General features: G+C 41.2%; 3 protein-coding genes across 4 annotated transcripts in view; 2 read left to right on the forward strand and 1 right to left on the reverse strand.

Moving 5' to 3' along the window:
• The window catches only part of poc1b (POC1 centriolar protein B), a 29,408-nt gene extending 28,355 nt beyond the window's left edge, over positions 1–1,053 (reverse strand). The window contains exon 1 of one of the 2 annotated variants that reach the window (XM_064343032.1): positions 835–1,053. In XM_064343032.1, the coding sequence (XP_064199102.1) occupies positions 835–849 (15 nt within the window). In that variant the 5' untranslated portion in view covers positions 850–1,053. The remainder of the gene's footprint in view (positions 1–834) is intronic. The other variant, XM_064343031.1, reaches the window with a different exon arrangement.
• A 420-nt stretch (positions 1,054–1,473) lies between these two features.
• On the forward strand, positions 1,474–7,857 carry cep41 (centrosomal protein 41). Its single transcript, XM_064343033.1, has 11 exons — positions 1,474–1,709; positions 2,533–2,596; positions 3,255–3,302; positions 3,798–3,859; positions 4,061–4,118; positions 4,318–4,441; positions 4,718–4,887; positions 5,059–5,126; positions 5,417–5,531; positions 5,996–6,211; positions 6,603–7,857. The coding sequence occupies exons 1-11, from the start codon at positions 1,677–1,679 to the stop codon at positions 6,719–6,721; spliced, it is 1,077 nt and encodes a 358-aa protein (XP_064199103.1). The 5' UTR covers positions 1,474–1,676; the 3' UTR covers positions 6,722–7,857.
• A 1,655-nt stretch (positions 7,858–9,512) lies between these two features.
• Positions 9,513–17,656, forward strand: tes (testis derived transcript (3 LIM domains)). The gene is made up of 7 exons (XM_064343034.1): positions 9,513–9,714; positions 11,044–11,129; positions 13,034–13,493; positions 14,301–14,729; positions 14,893–15,108; positions 15,510–15,668; positions 16,797–17,656. Exons 1-7 carry the CDS (start codon positions 9,688–9,690, stop codon positions 16,986–16,988), a joined length of 1,569 nt encoding a protein of 522 aa, XP_064199104.1. The 5' UTR covers positions 9,513–9,687; the 3' UTR covers positions 16,989–17,656.
• The last annotated feature ends 1,602 nt before the right edge of the window (positions 17,657–19,258 follow it).

Genomic DNA, 19,258 nt, shown 5'->3' on the forward strand with positions numbered 1-19,258 from the left:
GTTAGATCAGATGTGCAAACTTGATCGAATGTTCGCACTGAATCTGCAAGCAGAAATGTCCAGGAATAGCAATCAGTAGCGGTTTGCTTGTCGATCCATATTTTCTGTCAGACAGCCACAATGCTGACTACTTTCCAAGTCCGCAGCTAATGTGTAATAAACAAAAAAATAGATAAAGCTAATTTCTCGTGACGTTATTAGGTATTGTTAGCATTAAACTAGACCCAAGTGACTTGCTGCTAACCGGCTAAAATAATTGTGCGGCACTGTTGTCTAAATGGGTTTAAACTAGACAAACAGCTACGATATTGGAAAGACGTGAGCTATTAGCGATCCTCATTCGTTTGGAACTTATTTTGCCAGGCTTATTTATCTAGAAAATTATCATAAGGTGGCTAGTGTGCCGTGATAACGATAAGAGAAGACGTTATTCTATCAGTTCCTATAATCGTAACATTGTTCTCCAATTACCTCGCTAGCTAACGATTGCATGCTCACAGTGGCCAAGTGTGGAGGCTAGTTACAGTATATAGATATAGCTAGTTACCCTTGCTGGAAATCAGCTAAGCAAAAAACTTAGGTGGTAGCTAGACTAAGGACATAGTGAACTGCAGCAATTGTATTTTGAGCTAACCATTTACAGCTAACATATCTCGCTAGTTCAGTGTAACGTTAGCTAACGTTAGCTGTGTTTATCATCCAAATCCTCTTAAGAAGGCCGGAGTTAACTTCGTATAATGCTAAAACTGGCTATGTGGATTTTAAAATGCAAGCAAGCATAAGTTAGCTAGCCCACAAAACATGCTATAACTAGCTACGAAACGCTTTTCTTACCAAAACAGATGCCATTTGGTCGATGCACTATTTATTTGCATTGCACGGACTTCAGATTTGGAAGATCAACAGGGAAACCATTATGACAGCTTTCCCTGTCAAACCGAGCGCGCTTTGGCTTCCTCAGACCAGGGTAATAGAACGCCAGACTTCGATCAAGCTTGTTCCTCTCCTCTATATCAGCTGGCTGCAGCCTCCACACGCTCCACCGCTTGAGAGCTGATTAGCTAATACTACAGTAGTAGCTTTGCGCTTTCATGCGGGGATAGGTGTAACCAAAGCTACCTAGTTACACTTCTGTGTTTTTTTGGGGGGCAGATTAATGAGAGAGCTAGCAATTTAGCCAACTTTCTACCTCCCCATTCATTCTTCTCCATACACAAAGTCAATATAGCTAATGTATAGTGTAGCTATAGTAAACCAGTTTGGCTAAATAATGTATAGCAAGCAACAGTAACAACAATCGCTAATATATATTGTTAGTTCAGTGTAATTTTGTGCATGTTTTGCTTACGAACTAGATATTTAAAATGCGAATTTGCTAGCCATCTTACTTTGTTATGTGTATATTTGCAAAACATTGATATTTAGTTATATTATTGTCTGTGTTTAAAGAATAACTTTTTATTGTGATTTAAAAGTCATCATCGCCTCCATCAACTGGTGGAGCAGAAAGTGCTTTTCAGTGTCTCGCGTCAGCTGCTGCTAAGCAACCTGGTCTGAACCGGACACGGCACCCTAGAAAGAGGGTCGACGATTGGGCAGCATATGTCTATGGTCAATCAGCGAGAAGTTTGTTGAATCTCGTCATTTAGTTTGTTTTTGTGGTTCAATTTGAAAAGATGTCGTCTGCAAGAAGTATCGGGAATACGCAGGTGAATGGAGGATAATTCTGTGTATTTACTCAGTGTTTTTCATGGTCGTCGGTGAAGCATCTGACTAACTAGCTAGCTAACGTGGGCTCGGTAGCTTGAGTACCTTTGATGTCAGTTAACTTAGCTAGTCCGCCTAGGTCAGTGGTGTCAAACTCGTTGCCATGGAGGGCCGTGTGTATGTAGGTTTTCATTCCAACCAATTAATGCTGCCTTAATTGAGTCCAATTACTCATTCAGCCATATGCGTTTAACTGCATTGAAGCACAGAATATAAGAAAATGTTTATTTAGACAATGCGGGTCACCATAGACGTCGGGTCACCATTGTGCACAAACCTGCATTCCTAATTCAGCAAATAATTTAACTAATTATATAATCAAGATCTGAGGCTGGAATGAAAACCTGCATACACACGGCCCTCCATGGCAACGAGTTTGACACCACTGGCCTAGGTTAAATAAACCAACAGCAGTTGGCTAGCAAAGCTAGCTAGTTTGTGGGCGTTCCTCAAACATAACCCTGGGGCAATTTTAGAAATCCTTTATTAACGTTAGTTAGCTGGCTAAGTTGGATCAAGTGCAGGATCGGACAGCCCACCAAACGTGTAGCCAGCGAAATGTGACAGTCTGCATTAGAGCATTGTGGCGCCACTGCAAGTTAGTTCTTCATACCACCGCCCATATAAAATGAATGGAATAACTTAACATTAACGTTACGTTACCTAACTTCACACGATTTGTACAGCACCTGGATTTTTCTAGACCAGATGGGCCATAGTAATACCCCAATCGACATGTCCTGTTCTTGTTTGATAACGTTACAGTATATGAAAAAGCGAGTTCCACGGAACCCTAAATATCACCATGTGAAACCAAAGGTCGACACAGGTATGTTAATCTTCAAAGATGCATAATTATTAGTAATAAGTACACAAAAACGAGTTGCATATTAGCACACTGAACATAACACAAGAACAAATATTCACATAGCAAACATAAGAACTCAACAGACACAATACAAAACAAAATACAATTTTGTTACAAACGCATATTTTTGGTAATATGACTGATTTACTCAAGAGATATCATACCCTGATGGAAATTCCAGTTGAAATTAACCTTAAACTGGTCAAGTTGGTTAAAGCTGTGTTTTCGACACTTAGCTGGTCATCCAGACTAGCCTTTATAGTCACTTAGTCTGCCAGTTTGACCACTAGCTTACTCTACCACCTCAGCCAGCTTTGCCCCTGCTAGAGACCAGCTTTGGCTAGCCACAGACCAGCTATGACCAGATAGAAGTGTCAGAAACACAGCTTAAATCGGCTTAGAATCTCAGTTTGTCTTGCCTGGAATTAGCAGGGTACACATGTATAATTGAGAAAGTCTCAAACAATCTTCCTACTCAAAACAAGCTAAGCTGGATTGGATCATTTAAATAAAGAATATGTATTATTTCATGGTTTCCAAAAAGTATTGTCTGCCACCTTACAGTATGTTATAGGGAACACACATTAGAGCTATCATTGCATTGTCCTTTGATCATTAGGCTGCAGTCTGGTACGGTACATGGAGAGAATGGAGGAGCTCAAGAAAAGTAAGTCCAGTTTTATATAAGAAGTGTCAATTCAGTTGACAAGGAAAAGTGGCTTTAGAGACCTCTCATTTGAATGTGAATGCCTTTATATTATTTTTAATCAGGTTAATTTGAGATGAGGACATTGAAGGATGAAATTGAAATCACCCCCATGTGGATGTTTGAGGTAGATGAGGCTTGTTCACTGGTGTGTGAGCAGTTACCTGTGTGGTTCTCACCTTGCTTTGTTCCATGCTTTGTATAGAGAACAATACAACATGGCTTTACTGTCAAAAGATCAGACAGAAGATGCGCAGTTGGCAGTTTCTGAAGACTTGAACTAAATATCTCATACATTTGTCAGTGGACAGTCACAAGATAAACCTGTTTTATGAAATGTATTATGAGACTTTGTTCCAAATAATCTCCAAGGTGTCAAAGGGGACAAAGTCAATTTTTCCCCTCTGATAAATAGATAAACAATGAAACCGGACCATTTCTGTTGCTTTCTTTTAGATTACAGATATAGAAAAGGTGAACTGTTCAAAAGACTGAAAGTGTCAACATTTGCCCAGCTGGTAAGTTTTGAATATATAGGAATGATGTTCATATGTAGGCATTCATGTGATGTCTCATTGTTCGATATTATAGCTCTGTAAATGGTCACATGTCAAACTTCCAGACATTTGTAGGAAATACTGTTATGAAGATAAATGCTAATTTGAAGCAGAAGGTGCAGGTCTTGTCCAAATGTTCACGTTTGAAATCTTCATGATTAGGTAATACAGGTGGCCTCAGTGTCGGAACTGAATGACATGGCAGTGGAAGACCTAGATGGTAACATGCTTTCTTCTTAGCGCATCTTTTCAGAAAGGTTTTGGTTTGTAAATTTGGGGGAGGAAGTATCTGTTTATCTACAGCTAGATGTCCTGACTTTGTCTTTAACTTTTTAATGTTTTGTTTAATGCTGCTTTATTTCATACATAATCAAAAAAAATAAAATATTGAGTAGACATGTGGGCTCTCTGTCCTACAGACAATGTGACAATTCTGTCAGATGTGGACATGGAACAGAACAACAATTCTCCAGACAGGATGCCAGTCTTTAGTGAGGATTGCGACTCAGAGTTTGGGCTCTCCCCAAGGTCCACACTGCAAAGGTATTGGCAGAGAACTCCACCCACCCTATGTCTCAAACAAAGAAATTATTCATAATCTGACCATCTGTCTGAGTATTTGTGTCACATCTGAACACCCCCAAAGCTACCTTTTTTCAACTGTCATGTCAACAACCTCATGTCACGTGATTGGTTTTTTACAGCACTAAGCACCCCCCCCCAGCTCCGTACAGGACTGAGCAAAGGCTGAAACTCAATACAAATCTGTAGATGATATGCATAAAACCAGGTGAAAGTGGTGTCATTGTGGTTAAACAGTCTGATAAGCGGCGTTGGAGAGCTGGACATGGATAGATATGGACAGGGACACACAAACGTTGGGCCAATATCCAGCGCTAGAGTCAGTGAACAGCCCTACCCAGACTGTCCCTATCTGCTGCTGGATGTTCGAGACAAAGAGGATTATGAGCGTTGCCATATTATCAGTGGTAAGGGGGACACATCAGCCATATGTTGCGGGATACAGGACTTTCCAGATAATAGAATTAAAAAAAATATATAATTTCCTTTCACTGCCATTTAATCAGAATTGTGAAATAGCTTTTTAATTTCGACTCGCAATATAATATTACTCCAATATAGCACTGTCTGTTTTTCAGCATATAATTACCCAATTGCAACTCTATCTCGAACAATGGACCCATATACAAAGGAAGTGCTGGAATATGTATCCTTGGGCATACATCAGCTTTTTTTTTTTCTTTTCCTTGTCATATCTTTACACAGTATTATTAAGAGGAATTATTCATACTTTTAATGGTGTTTGCAAGCATGGTGTGAGTGAATGTGTCTGTGCATGCATTGACAAATTAAAGACTGAATGATGTTAATGCTATTACTTAACCAGGAAAGAAGTCAGCATTTTTTTTAAATTACATATTGTGCCTTCACAAGTGAAACCGGACCACCTTAATGCTCCATTCACCTTGAAAAATAGACTGCCTTAACAAATTACAGAAAAATTCTCCTGGAAAGATTATAATTTTGTATGATGAGGATGAGAGGATAGCAAGCATTGCCGCAACTACCATGTTTGAAAGAGGATTTGAGAATGTTTTCATGCTCTCTGGAGGTGAGCTTTGATTCTGAACTTCCACTGCATGTTAGCATGAGGATAGACGACCATGATTCAACATTAACTTAATATTGGGATGGGTCGCTCACCACATGCGAGACCAAGTTAATATGGGGACGGATCTGTTAGCATGGTGATGGGCCCGCATGTTTCTGCTGGTTTGGCTTTATAAACAGGAAATAAAGAATGAATCACCCCAGCTGGTATTGTCAAAATTTTGACTTAATCAGGTTAATTTGATCATTTAGCAGATATTACAAAATTGTCATAATGTATCCATAGCGTGTTTATACTAGATAGTCCAGTAAGGGTTTCCTAATCCCAAAATAAATTGTTGTTAAAATAACCTAAATTAAAATTTCAAAATCAAGTCAGTTTGCTCTTAGCCAACTGGAGTCTCTGTCACTCGTGTGAGCAGGATGTATTATATGTTCAGGATGCGCTGACTCTCACTCTCATAGGGCTGAAGGTGATAGGGCAGAAATTTCCAGAGGGCATGACCACAGGCAATATCCCGGTGCAGTGCCTGCTATCTCCCACGGCAACCCGGAGTCTAGGACGCGGCCACCTTGGTCAGGGTTCATACCCTGCTGAGAAGAAGTGCCGCTTCTCCTTCGAGGATATCAGTAAGATCCAGGAGCACCAGGAGGAGATGCTGGTTCCCTCAGCCTCCAATGGTGAGTGACCATTTACACAGAGCAGATGAGTAAGTTTCATTTCTGCTGCTTCACATTGCCAATGTATTTTATACAGCTCTGTATTTCCTGTATTAATTCAGATTACATTCATACCTAGGATTTAAACCTTGGTGCTAATATGGTGCTCTAACCACTTTTCTCTGCTGCCTTACAGTAAGAAAACTGTACCGTGTTTCACCATGTTTCTGTTATGTAGAGGGGTTTCACATTCAGTGCTGATTATTTTGTTTTTGTCGCAATAGAAAAAATAAGGGTTTTCATCCAGATAAACTCAAAAGCAGTACTGACATTTGCTATAAGTGCTGTGTGTTTCTCAGATGTTTCTACAAAAAGGTTGATGTGTGTTTGTGTACATTTACGTGCGCCTTAGTGACCGTAACGTCGAAGAGCAGCTCCCTGTCGAAGTCCACCAGCAGAACGAGCCAGCAGACTCTCTCTGTGGCAGGGACAGATGGCTCCAGGTCACAGAGAAGTCGTCCCTGGAGATGAAGTACTGCGTTTCCTCTCTACCTCCATGCTTCTTGGCTGTTGTTCTGAGTTCTATGCAGTGTCTTTAAGTGCTGGCTCTGTCCACCACTTTTTCCCTGGATAGTTAAAATGTGTTGCTTTTAAAAGTGTAAATATTTTTAATTGATGAGTGGTGGCCATATTCATTTTGATGAAATATCTGCACAGAATATCCAGTGATATCACATTTTTACAATAAGATACTGTTAGTTATATAAAGTATTTTATTTAAATCTTCATTACAAAAGTATATGCCAACTGTTGTCTGTACATAATACTGTCTGACTGGGTGTGAATGTGATCTGGCTGAATATCACTACAGTTGAATATGTGCCGTTTATTGAGGGAAATTTCCTTCCCTGTGAAAAATGAATGATCCTTTTCACCACATGGCATGTCTGAAATACCCTTAAATGGTTCAACTACACTGGATAAATTTTATTGACAGTAATACACCTGTTTTTATGGTACTACAGTCCATACTACAGAACTACAGTCATTTAATTTGTGAACAAATGTTTTCAAAATATGCATAGCAACTACCTTATAGCAGCAAAACCTACTGATCCCAGATATATTTTTTCTGTATTTGTTCATTGCACTATTATGTGGCAGGAATTACATAGTTTATGCCAGATATATTCCATTTTTTCTGCTTCAAACTCAGTGATATACTGAAGCAAATTTTGTTTTACATATATCCACATAGATTGCATACTCTAAAAGATCTCCTATTTCCACATAGTCCCTGCCCATTCTGAACCCACCCCAAAGCTGCAGCTGAGGAAGTAGGGTGATGTGGAAGCCAGCTTCCTGCATGGGTGTGTTTGCTCTGTGATATGGTAATTCATAGTTTGTGCACACACATTTGACTGCCAGCTTTATGTATTGCTGTAATGATTAATTATTTTGTACAGTTTTTCTTCTGGAACAAAGAGCAGTGCTGATACTGAGTTGCAACTATATTAGTATTAATCTACAGCTGCCAACAAATCTATGAAAAACTGCCTTGACATTTTAAAAAATGAATATAGTGTATACTTATTAGTCACAGTTTTGTGCATGTCTGGTGTTTGGTGTTTTTCTTTGTTGAAAAGCTAATAAATCAAAAAAATATACTAGCGTTTATTCTCCTTGCCTAATACATCTATCTGTTAAATATATTAGCTGCAGACCTTATATCCTGTATGTATCACATAAATATACTAGCTGCACTCCTCATTTTCTAATACATCTATCATCAATGTACACTAGAAACAGTAAGTTGTTACTCTTTGGAGAGTTGGGGTACAACCTTGCCCTGCCCTCAGCAGGTGGACAAAACACCTTTCCTACATGGTTCTGGTGGTTCTGTATATCAGACTCTGGATTCCTCGTCAATCTGTGAATCTGAGACAGTTTACAATGGAGTCGCTATTCCCAGTGGAAGCATAATAATAATATTTGACATCTCAATAATTAAAAAAACAGTACAGTAGCACAGTAGAAATGTGTATGGGTGTGCAGTGGAGGTGCGTGTCAACCCCTAGGTAATCCTGTAATGGCCCTAGGTCCCATAGCTCTGCTTCTGCGGAAGAGAACCATTCCTGTGCTGCGCAGCCCTTACAGAAAATTAACGCCCCCTGCTTTTCTCCTCAAGGAACATTGAGCTGCCCTCTACTGTTAAAGCATTTCCTGTACGCAAATGTTGGTGTAGTGTTTACACTTATGTGACTGATTCAAAACAGCTTAGTGATACATTTCAATTCTGGCCCCTACATTTTTTTGTGTTAGTTTGATTGCATGCAGAATGACCTGACGGCAGCCAAATAAAACCCAGTTCTCATGCATACACTGTTACTACCATAATAATTAAGTACCCTATCAGTATAGCTAGGTTTGTTAAAATACCCAGATCCTGTAGTAATGATAGACCTGGTGTACAAATGCTTCAATATAGGCTATATATATAGGCACATTTCTGAATACATTTTATTGGAATATCCAAATGCACTGAATATAATTTTGATCATTATTACTACTACAACTGGATAAATGTTATAGTGTATGTCACTTCAGTACTACCTCCACCCTTCCTATTCAGAGTGACACATAGGACCGCTCATATTTCTCTTGTGATAGGAGGGACAGTTGCAAAAGAAAACCACAACCCTTTTCTGAACTCTGAATGACACTGGGGCATGTGTCTGTGTGCAGACAGCTGTGGATAAAAATTTTAAAAGCAGCCAGTATGTGTAAATCTATCTCTATTGCCGAATAAAGATTTCTTATTTTGTTGGAGATCTCTTATTTCAATGGCCACTATACAATATAAATACTGTAGAATTTAGTCTTCAGGAAGAGCTTATGACCAGTGTAAGGATGATTCAGAGCGATTCGTCACTTGCTGCTGCGAAACTGTAGCCCTGCCCTTTTTTTTCTCTCTTTTTTTAACCTAATAATTTTTTTTCTTTGTGTGCTAAATTCGTTGACGTAAATAACGGCTAAATAAAGTTTAAGAATAAAAATATTTTAATACAGAAGAACAGGTTTTCACTTCACAAAATAAAAAAGACCAGAACACAATGTCAAAAAATAGGCCTGTTGTGGCTCTACGTGTGTGTTTTATCTATCGGCATTGTTCTCACTGACCGAAACGCCCACAAAAACTGCACGTTTACTTTTAAGTCCGTTTATCTGGGCCATATGTTTTTATGACGAGCTGTGATTGGCTGCACCATTCCTCGCCGACTATTGTCAATTTCTATTGGTTGAGAGTTGCACATCAGTGGATATCGGAAGTCCTTGTTGGGAAACAATGAAACTGACTTGTATTCAGCAGTATGTGATCGCTGAGCTGCAGCCAAATTAAAGCTACCTGAAGTTCAGTACTAGCAAGTTGCTGTACTCATTTATTCGTATTACGTTATCACGTTGTATCACTTTTTAAACATACCGAGGACTCTATCATGGAAGTAGAAAAGGAAATTAAAAAGGTATGTACTTCTTGAGGGTCTGATAAGAAAAAATATGGCAACGCCTGAAAAGGTGGCTCGCGCTATAACATTTTTTAACCCACCAGGTAGCTTCATTTTGGGGCGTTGCCACAGTTTTTAACATAATACATGTCTGTCATTTTGAGTCATTTGTTCACTAGTTTTGCTGGTCTAGACATTTCTAATCTTGACAACTAATTATGGAACCATCCATACATCGAATCACTTCCGCGGTTTAACCAGTTTATGGTGTTATTGTCTGGAACAAGAATGAATTGTGTCAGAGTAATGTAAACTTGTTAGCTGAATACTTTTTAGTCTATTTTTAGCACTGATGCATTTGAAAAAAGTTCGTATGCTAGTTAACAATAACTTCTCAATTCATGCAGAGGTAGAGGGAATTATTCACAGATATTTATGTATTCTGGAACCAGAATAAAAGCTCAGTTTTCCGAGTGGGGGATGCAGCCTAAACATTATTTACAGGGTTACACTTTTAAAAAGCCTGGAGTCAAGACTTGCATTCCGCTCACTTCCTTAACGGCAGGCTCCCAGTTCTCCTAGGAGTGAGGTATATTTTCTGCAGTCATTCAGCATAAGCCTCCAAAACACTGGAGTGCCCAGGATTGCTGCTGCTCTTTCATCCTCAGAAAATACTTTTCCATATAAGGAAACTAGCTGAGGCAGTGTTTGGACAAGGCCTCTGGCTGAATGGGGCTGAGATGGAATCAGTGCAGAAAAAATAATGATGCTTTCTCATTGGAAATGACTCCTAAAATACACCTACATTTTACTAATAGGTTAACTCACCGAAGTCCTGTGCAACTTCTATGTAGCCTGGCTTTTTGTATAAAAGTCCTGAATGTAGCTGTTAAACAAGGTTAAAAGAGGATAGATAGCTGTTAAATGGAAGAGTTGAGTTTGCAAACAACAGTGAAAAGTATTCTGTGAGAAACTGACAGTCGTTATTTCGACACAAAATATACGTTATTTGGACACACAATATACATAGGCTATTGTGCGTCCACAGTGTTTGCATGTCAAAAATTTGATGTTCGGTCTTAAGTGTAGTGTTCCTTATAGTTTAAGGATATTCAGCTTTTAACAAGATGGTTTATTGTTGTATTCCCAGATGGTGAAGTGCCGTTCTACCCTTGAGAATGCCACTTGTTTTACTTCAGTAAATGTGCTGCTGTATAAATGAATAATAATATGCAAAAATATAAAATCTAAAGGCCCCCCTGGATATGCTAAGCACATAGTCCATTAAAATAATAACCAGTGAGCTGTGTGAGTGGAGCTGAGGGAAATGGATCCATCTCTTCACAGATGACACTGGGCCATGAAATTGGTGCCGGAGCTGCCTGCCTGAAGTGTAAGGAGAAATGTGAAGGCTTTGAACTGCACTTCTGGAGGTTGGTGTCATGATTTTTGCAATGAAGGCCTTGAGCTTGCGTGTAATGTGTATTTGATTATTTTCTGTTTTAGATAGACTCTTCTTCTTCATAGCAGTGGTGACATAATGTGGTGAAAATAACTGGTTCCTTAGTGATAACAACAATAGGACTACAGCTCTGAGTTATGGGTCAGACGTTCGCCAAAAATGACATCATTTGTAGATGAAAAGTTTTGGAAAAATGGAAAATTTTATTTCATATTTTTAGTGGCCTTAATTCTTTAACTGGCAGCTCAACCGATCGTGAGCTGCCAGTTAAAGGGTTAAATATTGAATGACACTGGATTCCTGCATTATTCCATGCTAATGCTGGAATTATGTTTTACATCTTAAGATCTCTGCTGCAAACGATTTAACCATTTAACTGACAGCTCAGTCACTTGAATGAGCAGTGAATGGGTGCTTTAATTCCATTCCTTTCACATAATTCCAGAGTGAACAGCTTACAATGCAGTCTTTATCTATGAACTTAATGATGGTAAAAGTTATTTCCATCCATACAGGGAAGGCATTCTCATTCCACCCACTGTTATGTACGCTTAGGTAATTTTCTTGAATGGGGCACAACAGGTGTCATCCTCCCACATTGGACAGTCTCTATGGTAACATTCCCACAATGCCACATTTTTGCTCAGCCATTAGGAAAGGCTGTAATGAACCCATTGTGTGGAAGGGAAGTAAGTCTCTAACATAGCTGACCATGTGGCCTTGGAGGCAATGACCTCGCTCTTACTAGTTGCTGAGCAAATTGTGACCTCACTTTTACCAGAATCCAAAAGTTGTTTTCCCATCCCCCTGTAGCTGTCTTTGTCATTGTAATTACTGTGTTTTCTGGCTACTAATGCATTCATCTAAAACAACGTCTTTCCAGAAAATCTCCAATTCATAAAGTTTATGTTAAGATTGTTGTTTTGCTGTAATGAAAAGCTGTATTTATGGAAAAAAAGGAAAGGAAAAAATATTGTTTGAAGAAGAACTGAATTAGGAGCGCTCAAGGAGATAAAATAAACAATTGTGTCCAAACGATTAATAATACATCTAGGTTTTCGGCTTGATCCAGGTGCTCTTTGGATAAGGGTATAAGTAAGCATAGCCAACAATTTTAAAGCAGTTCTGCCATATCATCTAGAGTGCCTTGCATTTGTGCTGACGTGGAAGCAAAATAAATCTTTTGTTTCAGTTACGTCACTTATTTTTGGTTACGTTTACAAAAAAATATTGTAAGTGCTATCACAGTTCTCATTGCGTAGGCACAGACATATATTTTTGTATTCTTGTTGGCATGTATGGGTCATTTCAAGCCAATACATGCCTTGCAGTCCAAGGTTGTGATGTAATGTCTTTGATATTGCAAGCCTCAGCCTGATTTACACAAGTATGGTAAAGACAAGTTCATTTTTTTTTAATTTCCTTCTTTGCCTTTAGTATTTTCTTTTTTTTCTAGTTTAAGCCTAATGTTCATACTTGAGATCATTTTCACTCAGTGTTAGTGATGCAGACTGGAAGTAGTATGTACGGAACAACATCTAAATTTATAACTTCCTGGTGAGGGAAATGCCATGTCTGCTCCGAAATGGATGTTTTTTGAACAATATGGCTTTAACCTAGTGTTTTCCTGGAATATAGCTGACTGCAGTGGAGACACTTTGCAAATCCCAAAATGGCAGCTACCATATATTTCCAGTGACCTGATGACTTGGACAAAAGTTGCACTGTACCATCACTAGGTTTGATGTAATAACTTTTGTAATGGATTGTTCGGGCACTTATTTTGTATGTCTTAACCCTGAATTAACTTAGCAACCGCTATCATAATCTGTGAATGACCACACCCCAACCCCCCCACCCCCATGACTCACACAGGAAGATCTGCCGGAACTGCAAATGCGGCCTAGAGGACCACGATGTGCAAATGGGCACGGCAGAAGACCGGAAGGTGGGGAGGCTGTTCGAGGACACCAAGTACACAGGCCTTATGGCCAAGCTGAAGAAAGACGGGGTGCCCAGCTACGGGGGCGCCATGGTCACCCTACCTACCACCCTGCCCGTCAGTGCCATACCCATCAGCACAGCTCATGCCAGCGCCGTGCCCATGAATGCCGCATCTGCCAGTGCCATGCCCGCTAGGGTCGCACCTGCCAGCGGTCTGCCAGCCAAAGCTGCACCTGCCAACGCCACACCTGCAACCACTGTGCCTGCAAAAGCCACGCCCTCCAGTACCGTGGCCAACGCCACACCCATTAGCGCCACGCTTGCAAAGAAGGATGTGCCCGTCATGACCGCCACCTATGAATGGGTTCCACCAGTGGCCAACCAGTGCCTGGTACGTTCCTCTATGCTTATCTACTTGTGTCTAGGGGCATTTCCATATTTGAAACTGTTTGTTCTAGTTACAGCTTAAGATGTGATCTTCACCTTAAAGACTTACTATGGCCTAGATTTGTTGTGCCTGACTCAACATCCTTCCTCAAAGATCTTTCCATTCTGCTTATTCTGGGTTTAATCTCATTCTGAGAGATGATTGTTTTCTGACTCTTTTCTGATGGTAAAAATCTGACCACGTGTCATTTTGATGTCCAGGTAGTGGTGAGTTAAAGTATTGCCAGTATGCTGGGAGAGCTGCTTACTTGGTTAGCAAGGAGCACAAGTGTAAGGGCTGCTTAGTGAAAGAGCTGTACATCTAAAAAGCATTACATAGGAATTGATAGGTGCCTATCTCACAAAATAAATGAGACATTCTTTTGTGATATAGTAAAATAGAAACACGAACACTTCAAAAAACATTTGTCAACTGCAGACAATGTGTGACTTATTCACCTGAATTTTCCACTACAGTTTTTTTCATTTACAATATAAACCGAACAGTCAGCTGTGAATTAGCCAATCGACACAGCTCCACCAGTAGCTCTAGAAGTTAATTCAAAGGCAGTCACCTCGCCAAGTTCATAGGTAATTATGAGCCATATGAAGGTTGATTCCACTGGAGGTTGCGCTCCACTCTGATCTGGAAATTAGGGTTACTGATGTGATCAAGCATTTCTCTGAAGGAGCAATCATCGCCTAGACCCCACATTCATAACCTTTTCTGTTCCTGTGTTCACCTGATTACCCTGACCCCCCTCCCTTGCAGGTGGTGCGCTACATCGAGCTGCTCCCCGTGGAGAAGCGCCCTGTCGTCGGGTCAGAGGGCGCCGCCTACCGCAAGAAGCAGATGGCCAAACAGCTGCCGGAGCACGACCAGGACCCCTCCAAGTGCCACGAGCTCTCACCCAACGAGGTCCGGCAGATGGAGCAGTACGTGAAGAAGTACAAGGAGGACGCTCTGGGCATGGGCGATCTCGTACTGCCCGAGGAGATGAGCCAGGTGCAGCCCCAGGCCGGAGGTAAGGGTGGCTCCGGAGCTGGAGCTGGAGCTGGAGCTGGAGGACCAGCGGGAGCTGGACCTGGGGCTGGAGTTGAAGCAGGACCCGGAGGTGCAGCTGGAAGCAGGGGCATGACTGCTGCCGTAGGGGCCTTGGGAACTCCAAGGGCTCCCGGAGGCCCAGCAGGACAAACCTATGTAAGTGTGCTCTGTCTTCCTACCACAGACAAGGCTATGCCTTAAACCACCTTTATTAGGTGTACAGGTTAAGTTGTATGTTGAAGATAATCATTTACTAATGCTTCTGATTTACTGTGTACCATAGATATTCAGGTTCACTCTAGTATGCGTTTTCTTCCAGTCATGCAGCCACTGCCAGAAGCCCATGAAGGAGGGCGAGCCGGCAGTGTATGCAGAACGGGCGGGGTACGACAACCTGTGGCACCCAGCTTGCTTTGTTTGCTGCACCTGCACGGAACTGCTAGTGGACATGATCTACTTCTGGAAGAAGGGAAAGCTATACTGTGGGCGTCACTACGGAGACAGCGAGAAACCACGCTGTGGTGGCTGCGATGAGGTACTGCACCACAAAGTGGAAGGGCGAGGCTGATTCAATCTGCTTCCTGTTAACACAGGAAGTGCTGTGAAGATACCACGCACAAGAACTCGAGAGCTCTTTCCTTCTGCTTCCTGTTAACACAAGTCATGTAGAATTTATATCACACAAAGAGGGAATATAGTTATTAGGCTGTCATTTTCTGTGCTTGCATTAAAAATATGCTTACTGCATAATTCTTTTGTAATTAAGAAATGTAAAATGTGTACATTTCTCAGAACAGCAGGTTTCTAAGGTGTCTTATAAATTTAAGTTCACAGTGGGGGAAAAAAATATATATGAAATTTGTATGAATTGATATGAGAAAATGCGATTTACATTTACTTTTATTGAACACATTGTCTTGGTCCTTTCCTCCCTAGCTGATCTTCAGTAATGAGTACACCCAGGCCGAGGGCCAGAACTGGCACCTGAAGCACTTCTGCTGCTTTGACTGCGACTGCGTGCTCGCAGGGGAGACCTACGTCATGGAGAACGAGAAGCCCGTGTGCAAGCCCTGCTACATGAAGAGCCATGCTGTGGTAATGACCGTCAACTAAATATATGCTAAACACCTGCCACATATCTATAACAATTAACTTTATATTCCATTTAGCCTGTATTTCCCTATATCTCAACCTTGGCCATAGCTTTTTCCAAAAAAGTAGCGTTAGTAGTGGGTCTTATTTGAAAATGCCACCACGAGATGCTACAATTGGAATATTCCAATGTGGATTGGTAAATGGTGATAACCTCTTCTCACAATACCACCTCTGGGAAAATAGGCTATTCCAGGAACCCCCAACTGAGCATTTTCCTTCTGCACTCTGCATTCGGAAAGCCCACGGCTGGGTGCAGTCTATAATGTCCCATCCTTCTTTGGTGTCCGAGATTTATGCTTTAAATCTGTCCAAAGATAAAAATGCTAAGCCATCTGCGCTGCAGCCCTGGTGATGATGGGAACGATATGGTGAAGCTCAGCAGAATGTCTGAGCACATGCAAAGGCGCCACTTAAGGAGGGAGGGTTATTACCGAAGCAAGCAAGATAAAGCATGAGGCTCAGGGTACACTCTCTGGCCTCGCAGAAAAGCAGAGTCCCTTAAATCTTCATAAATGTCAGCGCTGGTCTGCAGCAGACTGGGAAATGAGGGGAGTTTGGTAACAGGGGACAAAACTCTGGCATTTACACAGTGAGAATTCCAGACGGTCATCAGAGTGTTATGTGTGGTGTTCCAGCAGCAGTACTGACCTCCTTTTGTAGCTGCCAGCTCCAGAAACACTATGTTTCACAGTCGCGCTCTCACTCTTTATGGCACACAATGAGCTCACATTCTTCCTTCAGGACACACATTTTTCTTTTTTTCCCCACCCGTGATCTGCTGCTCTTAAAGTTTAAAAACCAATATCAAATGTTGATTGTTGCAAGGTCTTCTCATATGTTTTACAGATGTACTGTCCTGAATTTTGTATTTTTATTTGTGTCTGGAATGTATATCCTCCTGATGAGACTGAAGACAATGTGGACATTAAAATTAGAATCTAGTGAGCAAGGGGGGCCATGAAGATAAAAATTCTGCCATGTTTATAAGACAAAACAAATGAAATCAGTTTGTTGGTTGTGAGTTGGATGAGGTGGATTCTAACATGCCCCTCCTCCCCCTCCCCCCAGTGCTGTACTGCCTGTCAGAACCCAATAGAGCCGGAGGCCCAACGCGTTTCCTATGGAGATCACCACTGGCATGCCGAGCCTGACTGCTTCCAGTGTTCCTGCTGCTCCAAGTGCCTTATGGGACAGCGCTTCATGGCCCTGCAGGGCATGCTCTTCTGCTCTGTTGAGTGCAAGAAGAAGGCCATGGCTTAGACCGGGGTTGACTATGCAATTTCAGCCAAACCATCTTCCACAATTCAGCCAGATGGCTGCCGTCTCTTGATGTGGAGCTTTCTGGCATACAGGGGGACACTGCTTATGGAGGCAAAGCATTTTTTTAATTTTTTTTTTTTTAAGAAAGGGCCAATTTGTTCTAACGCTTTCAAGGCAAGGTATCTGCAGCCTTGTCCTGCTGTATCCAAAAAACAGATGCTGGCTGCTCTTCAGTGCCACTTGAGGAAACACTTTCTGTGCTACTGTATAGCCAGGTCTACTCTATGTGTAATGTGAACCCCAGCAGGAGATATGACCATTTTCTCTTATGTCATGTCTCTCAGATCGATTGACTGATTCTGTTGATTGTACTACTGATATGCCTGAATTAGACCAGTCCAGAAGTTGCCTTCCCACAGATGGGATACGTGTATTATTTCTGTCTGGAGGGTGGGGGTTCGTGGGGGTGAAGATTACCATGGCAGTATAAAGATGTGCTTTTCACACAATTAGCAGGGCAAAGACGGGATCAGTTCTCTTTGCTTTTGCAACTAATGTGTTTCCATGATGATACGTCTTTACATTTCAGTAATTATTTTTTGTTCAATCAATTGCACTTTATGTCCTCTTACCCACATTCTATAACATAATAAAATTTTACAGCAAGAGATGTTCTTGTTTAGTATTTTTTACAGAATATATATATATATATATATTTGGGAAAGGATCCAGGAACATAAAGAAGCATTTTAATGATCTCAAGTTCTTAGAGAATACATTTTATACACCTATAAAATATAAAAATATTTAATGTCTTGAATAGTTCCCATTGAAAGCACTGCATGCACTTAAAATTAGTTTTTGCCTTGCATGAAATCTATCTGTATTTGTTTGTTGTATCAACACATTACTGCCGTCAAATATGTTGTGGAGAAAATAACCAATGAAGCCTTCAAAATCAAACAATTTTTATTTCATTCATGTACAATTTTGTCTTGCTTTTTGTAAGTTCTTTGTTTTTGCAAGTTAAAAAATGGAAAACAGCAGCTGGCTGTCTCCTCATCGTCTTCAGGGTACGGCCTTGTAACGTCGCCTGAATTCTTGGAGCTGACTGAATTCTTTGAACTCTTTGTTTTTCCCTTACGGCTTAGAATTCGCCAGAGTCTCCTCCAAAATGTTGGTGATTCTTCTTCAGTCAAATCCGTGGCTCCCTCATCTTCAGGTACAGAAGCTGTTTTTTCAGTGGCTATTACTACACTCTCTTCTTTGGCAGCGACTGCCCTCTGATCTTTCACAACAGCTGCTTCCTGTTTGTCAGCAGCTGCTCTCTCCTCTTTCACAGCAGCTTCTCTGCCATCTTTTGAAGGTGCTGCTCTCTTCTCTTCAGCGCCAGCTGCTCTCTCCTGCCTGGCAATGCCTCTTCTCTCTTCTTCATAACTGCCTTCAAACTCATCTCTATTAGAGGCTTCTCTCTCTACTTCAGCAATGGCTGTGTTGAGCTTTTCACAAAGGGCTGGGCTCGCTGCTTCAGAAGTGACTGCTCTCTCATCTCTGACAGTGTCTCCTCCATTCTCTGTAATGGTTGCTGCTGCTCTGTCCTCTTCATAAGTAGCTGCTTGCTTCGCTTCAACAATAACTTCTCTTTGGTGTTCAGCTTGCTCCTGTTTGACAGCAGGTTCTCCCTCATCTTTATCTTTATTAGAGACTGTCCTCATCTTTTCAAAATCTCCTGCTCTTCCCTCTTCATAAGCAGCTGCTGTCTCCTTGACAGTGCCTGATCTCTGCTCTTCATAAATGGCTGCTCTCTCATCTTTACCAGTGGCTTCTCTTGCTTCTTTCAAAGAGGCTGCTCTCTCCACTACAGCAATGACTGCGGTCTCCTTTTCAGAAGTAGCAGTGTTCTCCCCATCAGCAACACCTGCTGCCCTATCTTCAGCAGTGTCAGCTCTCTTATCTTTGGTAGTAACTTCCTCTTTATTAGTGCATATGCTGTCCTCGCAAGTATCTGATCTCTTCTCTTCAGAAATACCTGCTTCCTCAAAAGAGACTGCTCTGTCCTCTTCAAAAGCCACTGCTCTTTCATCAGACGTCCCTGTTCTTTTCACTCCAACAATGTCTGTGCTCACCTCTTCATAAGTTTCTGCTCTCTCATCTTCAGCAGCCATTGCTCTATCCTTTTGGTCAGTGGCTTCTAACTCATGTTTAGAGGCTGCTTTCTCCTCATCATAAGGGACCATTCTCTGCACTTCAACTGATGATTCATCTTTGAC

The sequence above is a fragment of the Anguilla rostrata genome, chromosome 7 (assembly GCF_018555375.3).
Source record: "Anguilla rostrata isolate EN2019 chromosome 7, ASM1855537v3, whole genome shotgun sequence".
NCBI lineage: Eukaryota > Metazoa > Chordata > Actinopteri > Anguilliformes > Anguillidae > Anguilla > Anguilla rostrata.

Excerpts from the sequence above, each read along its gene's own strand:
- cep41 (XM_064343033.1), top strand. The coding sequence starts at position 1,677 with ATGTCGTCTGCAAGAAGTATCGGGAATACGCAG. Across the intron at positions 4,888-5,058 it reads GCGTTGCCATATTATCAGTG|CATATAATTACCCAATTGCA; the intron begins GTAAGGGGGACA and ends TCTGTTTTTCAG. Across the intron at positions 6,212-6,602 it reads GGTTCCCTCAGCCTCCAATG|TGACCGTAACGTCGAAGAGC; the intron begins GTGAGTGACCAT and ends CGTGCGCCTTAG.
- tes (XM_064343034.1), top strand. The coding sequence starts at position 9,688 with ATGGAAGTAGAAAAGGAAATTAAAAAG. Across the intron at positions 9,715-11,043 it reads TAGAAAAGGAAATTAAAAAG|ATGACACTGGGCCATGAAAT; the intron begins GTATGTACTTCT and ends ATCTCTTCACAG. Across the intron at positions 13,494-14,300 it reads CAGTGGCCAACCAGTGCCTG|GTGGTGCGCTACATCGAGCT; the intron begins GTACGTTCCTCT and ends CCTCCCTTGCAG.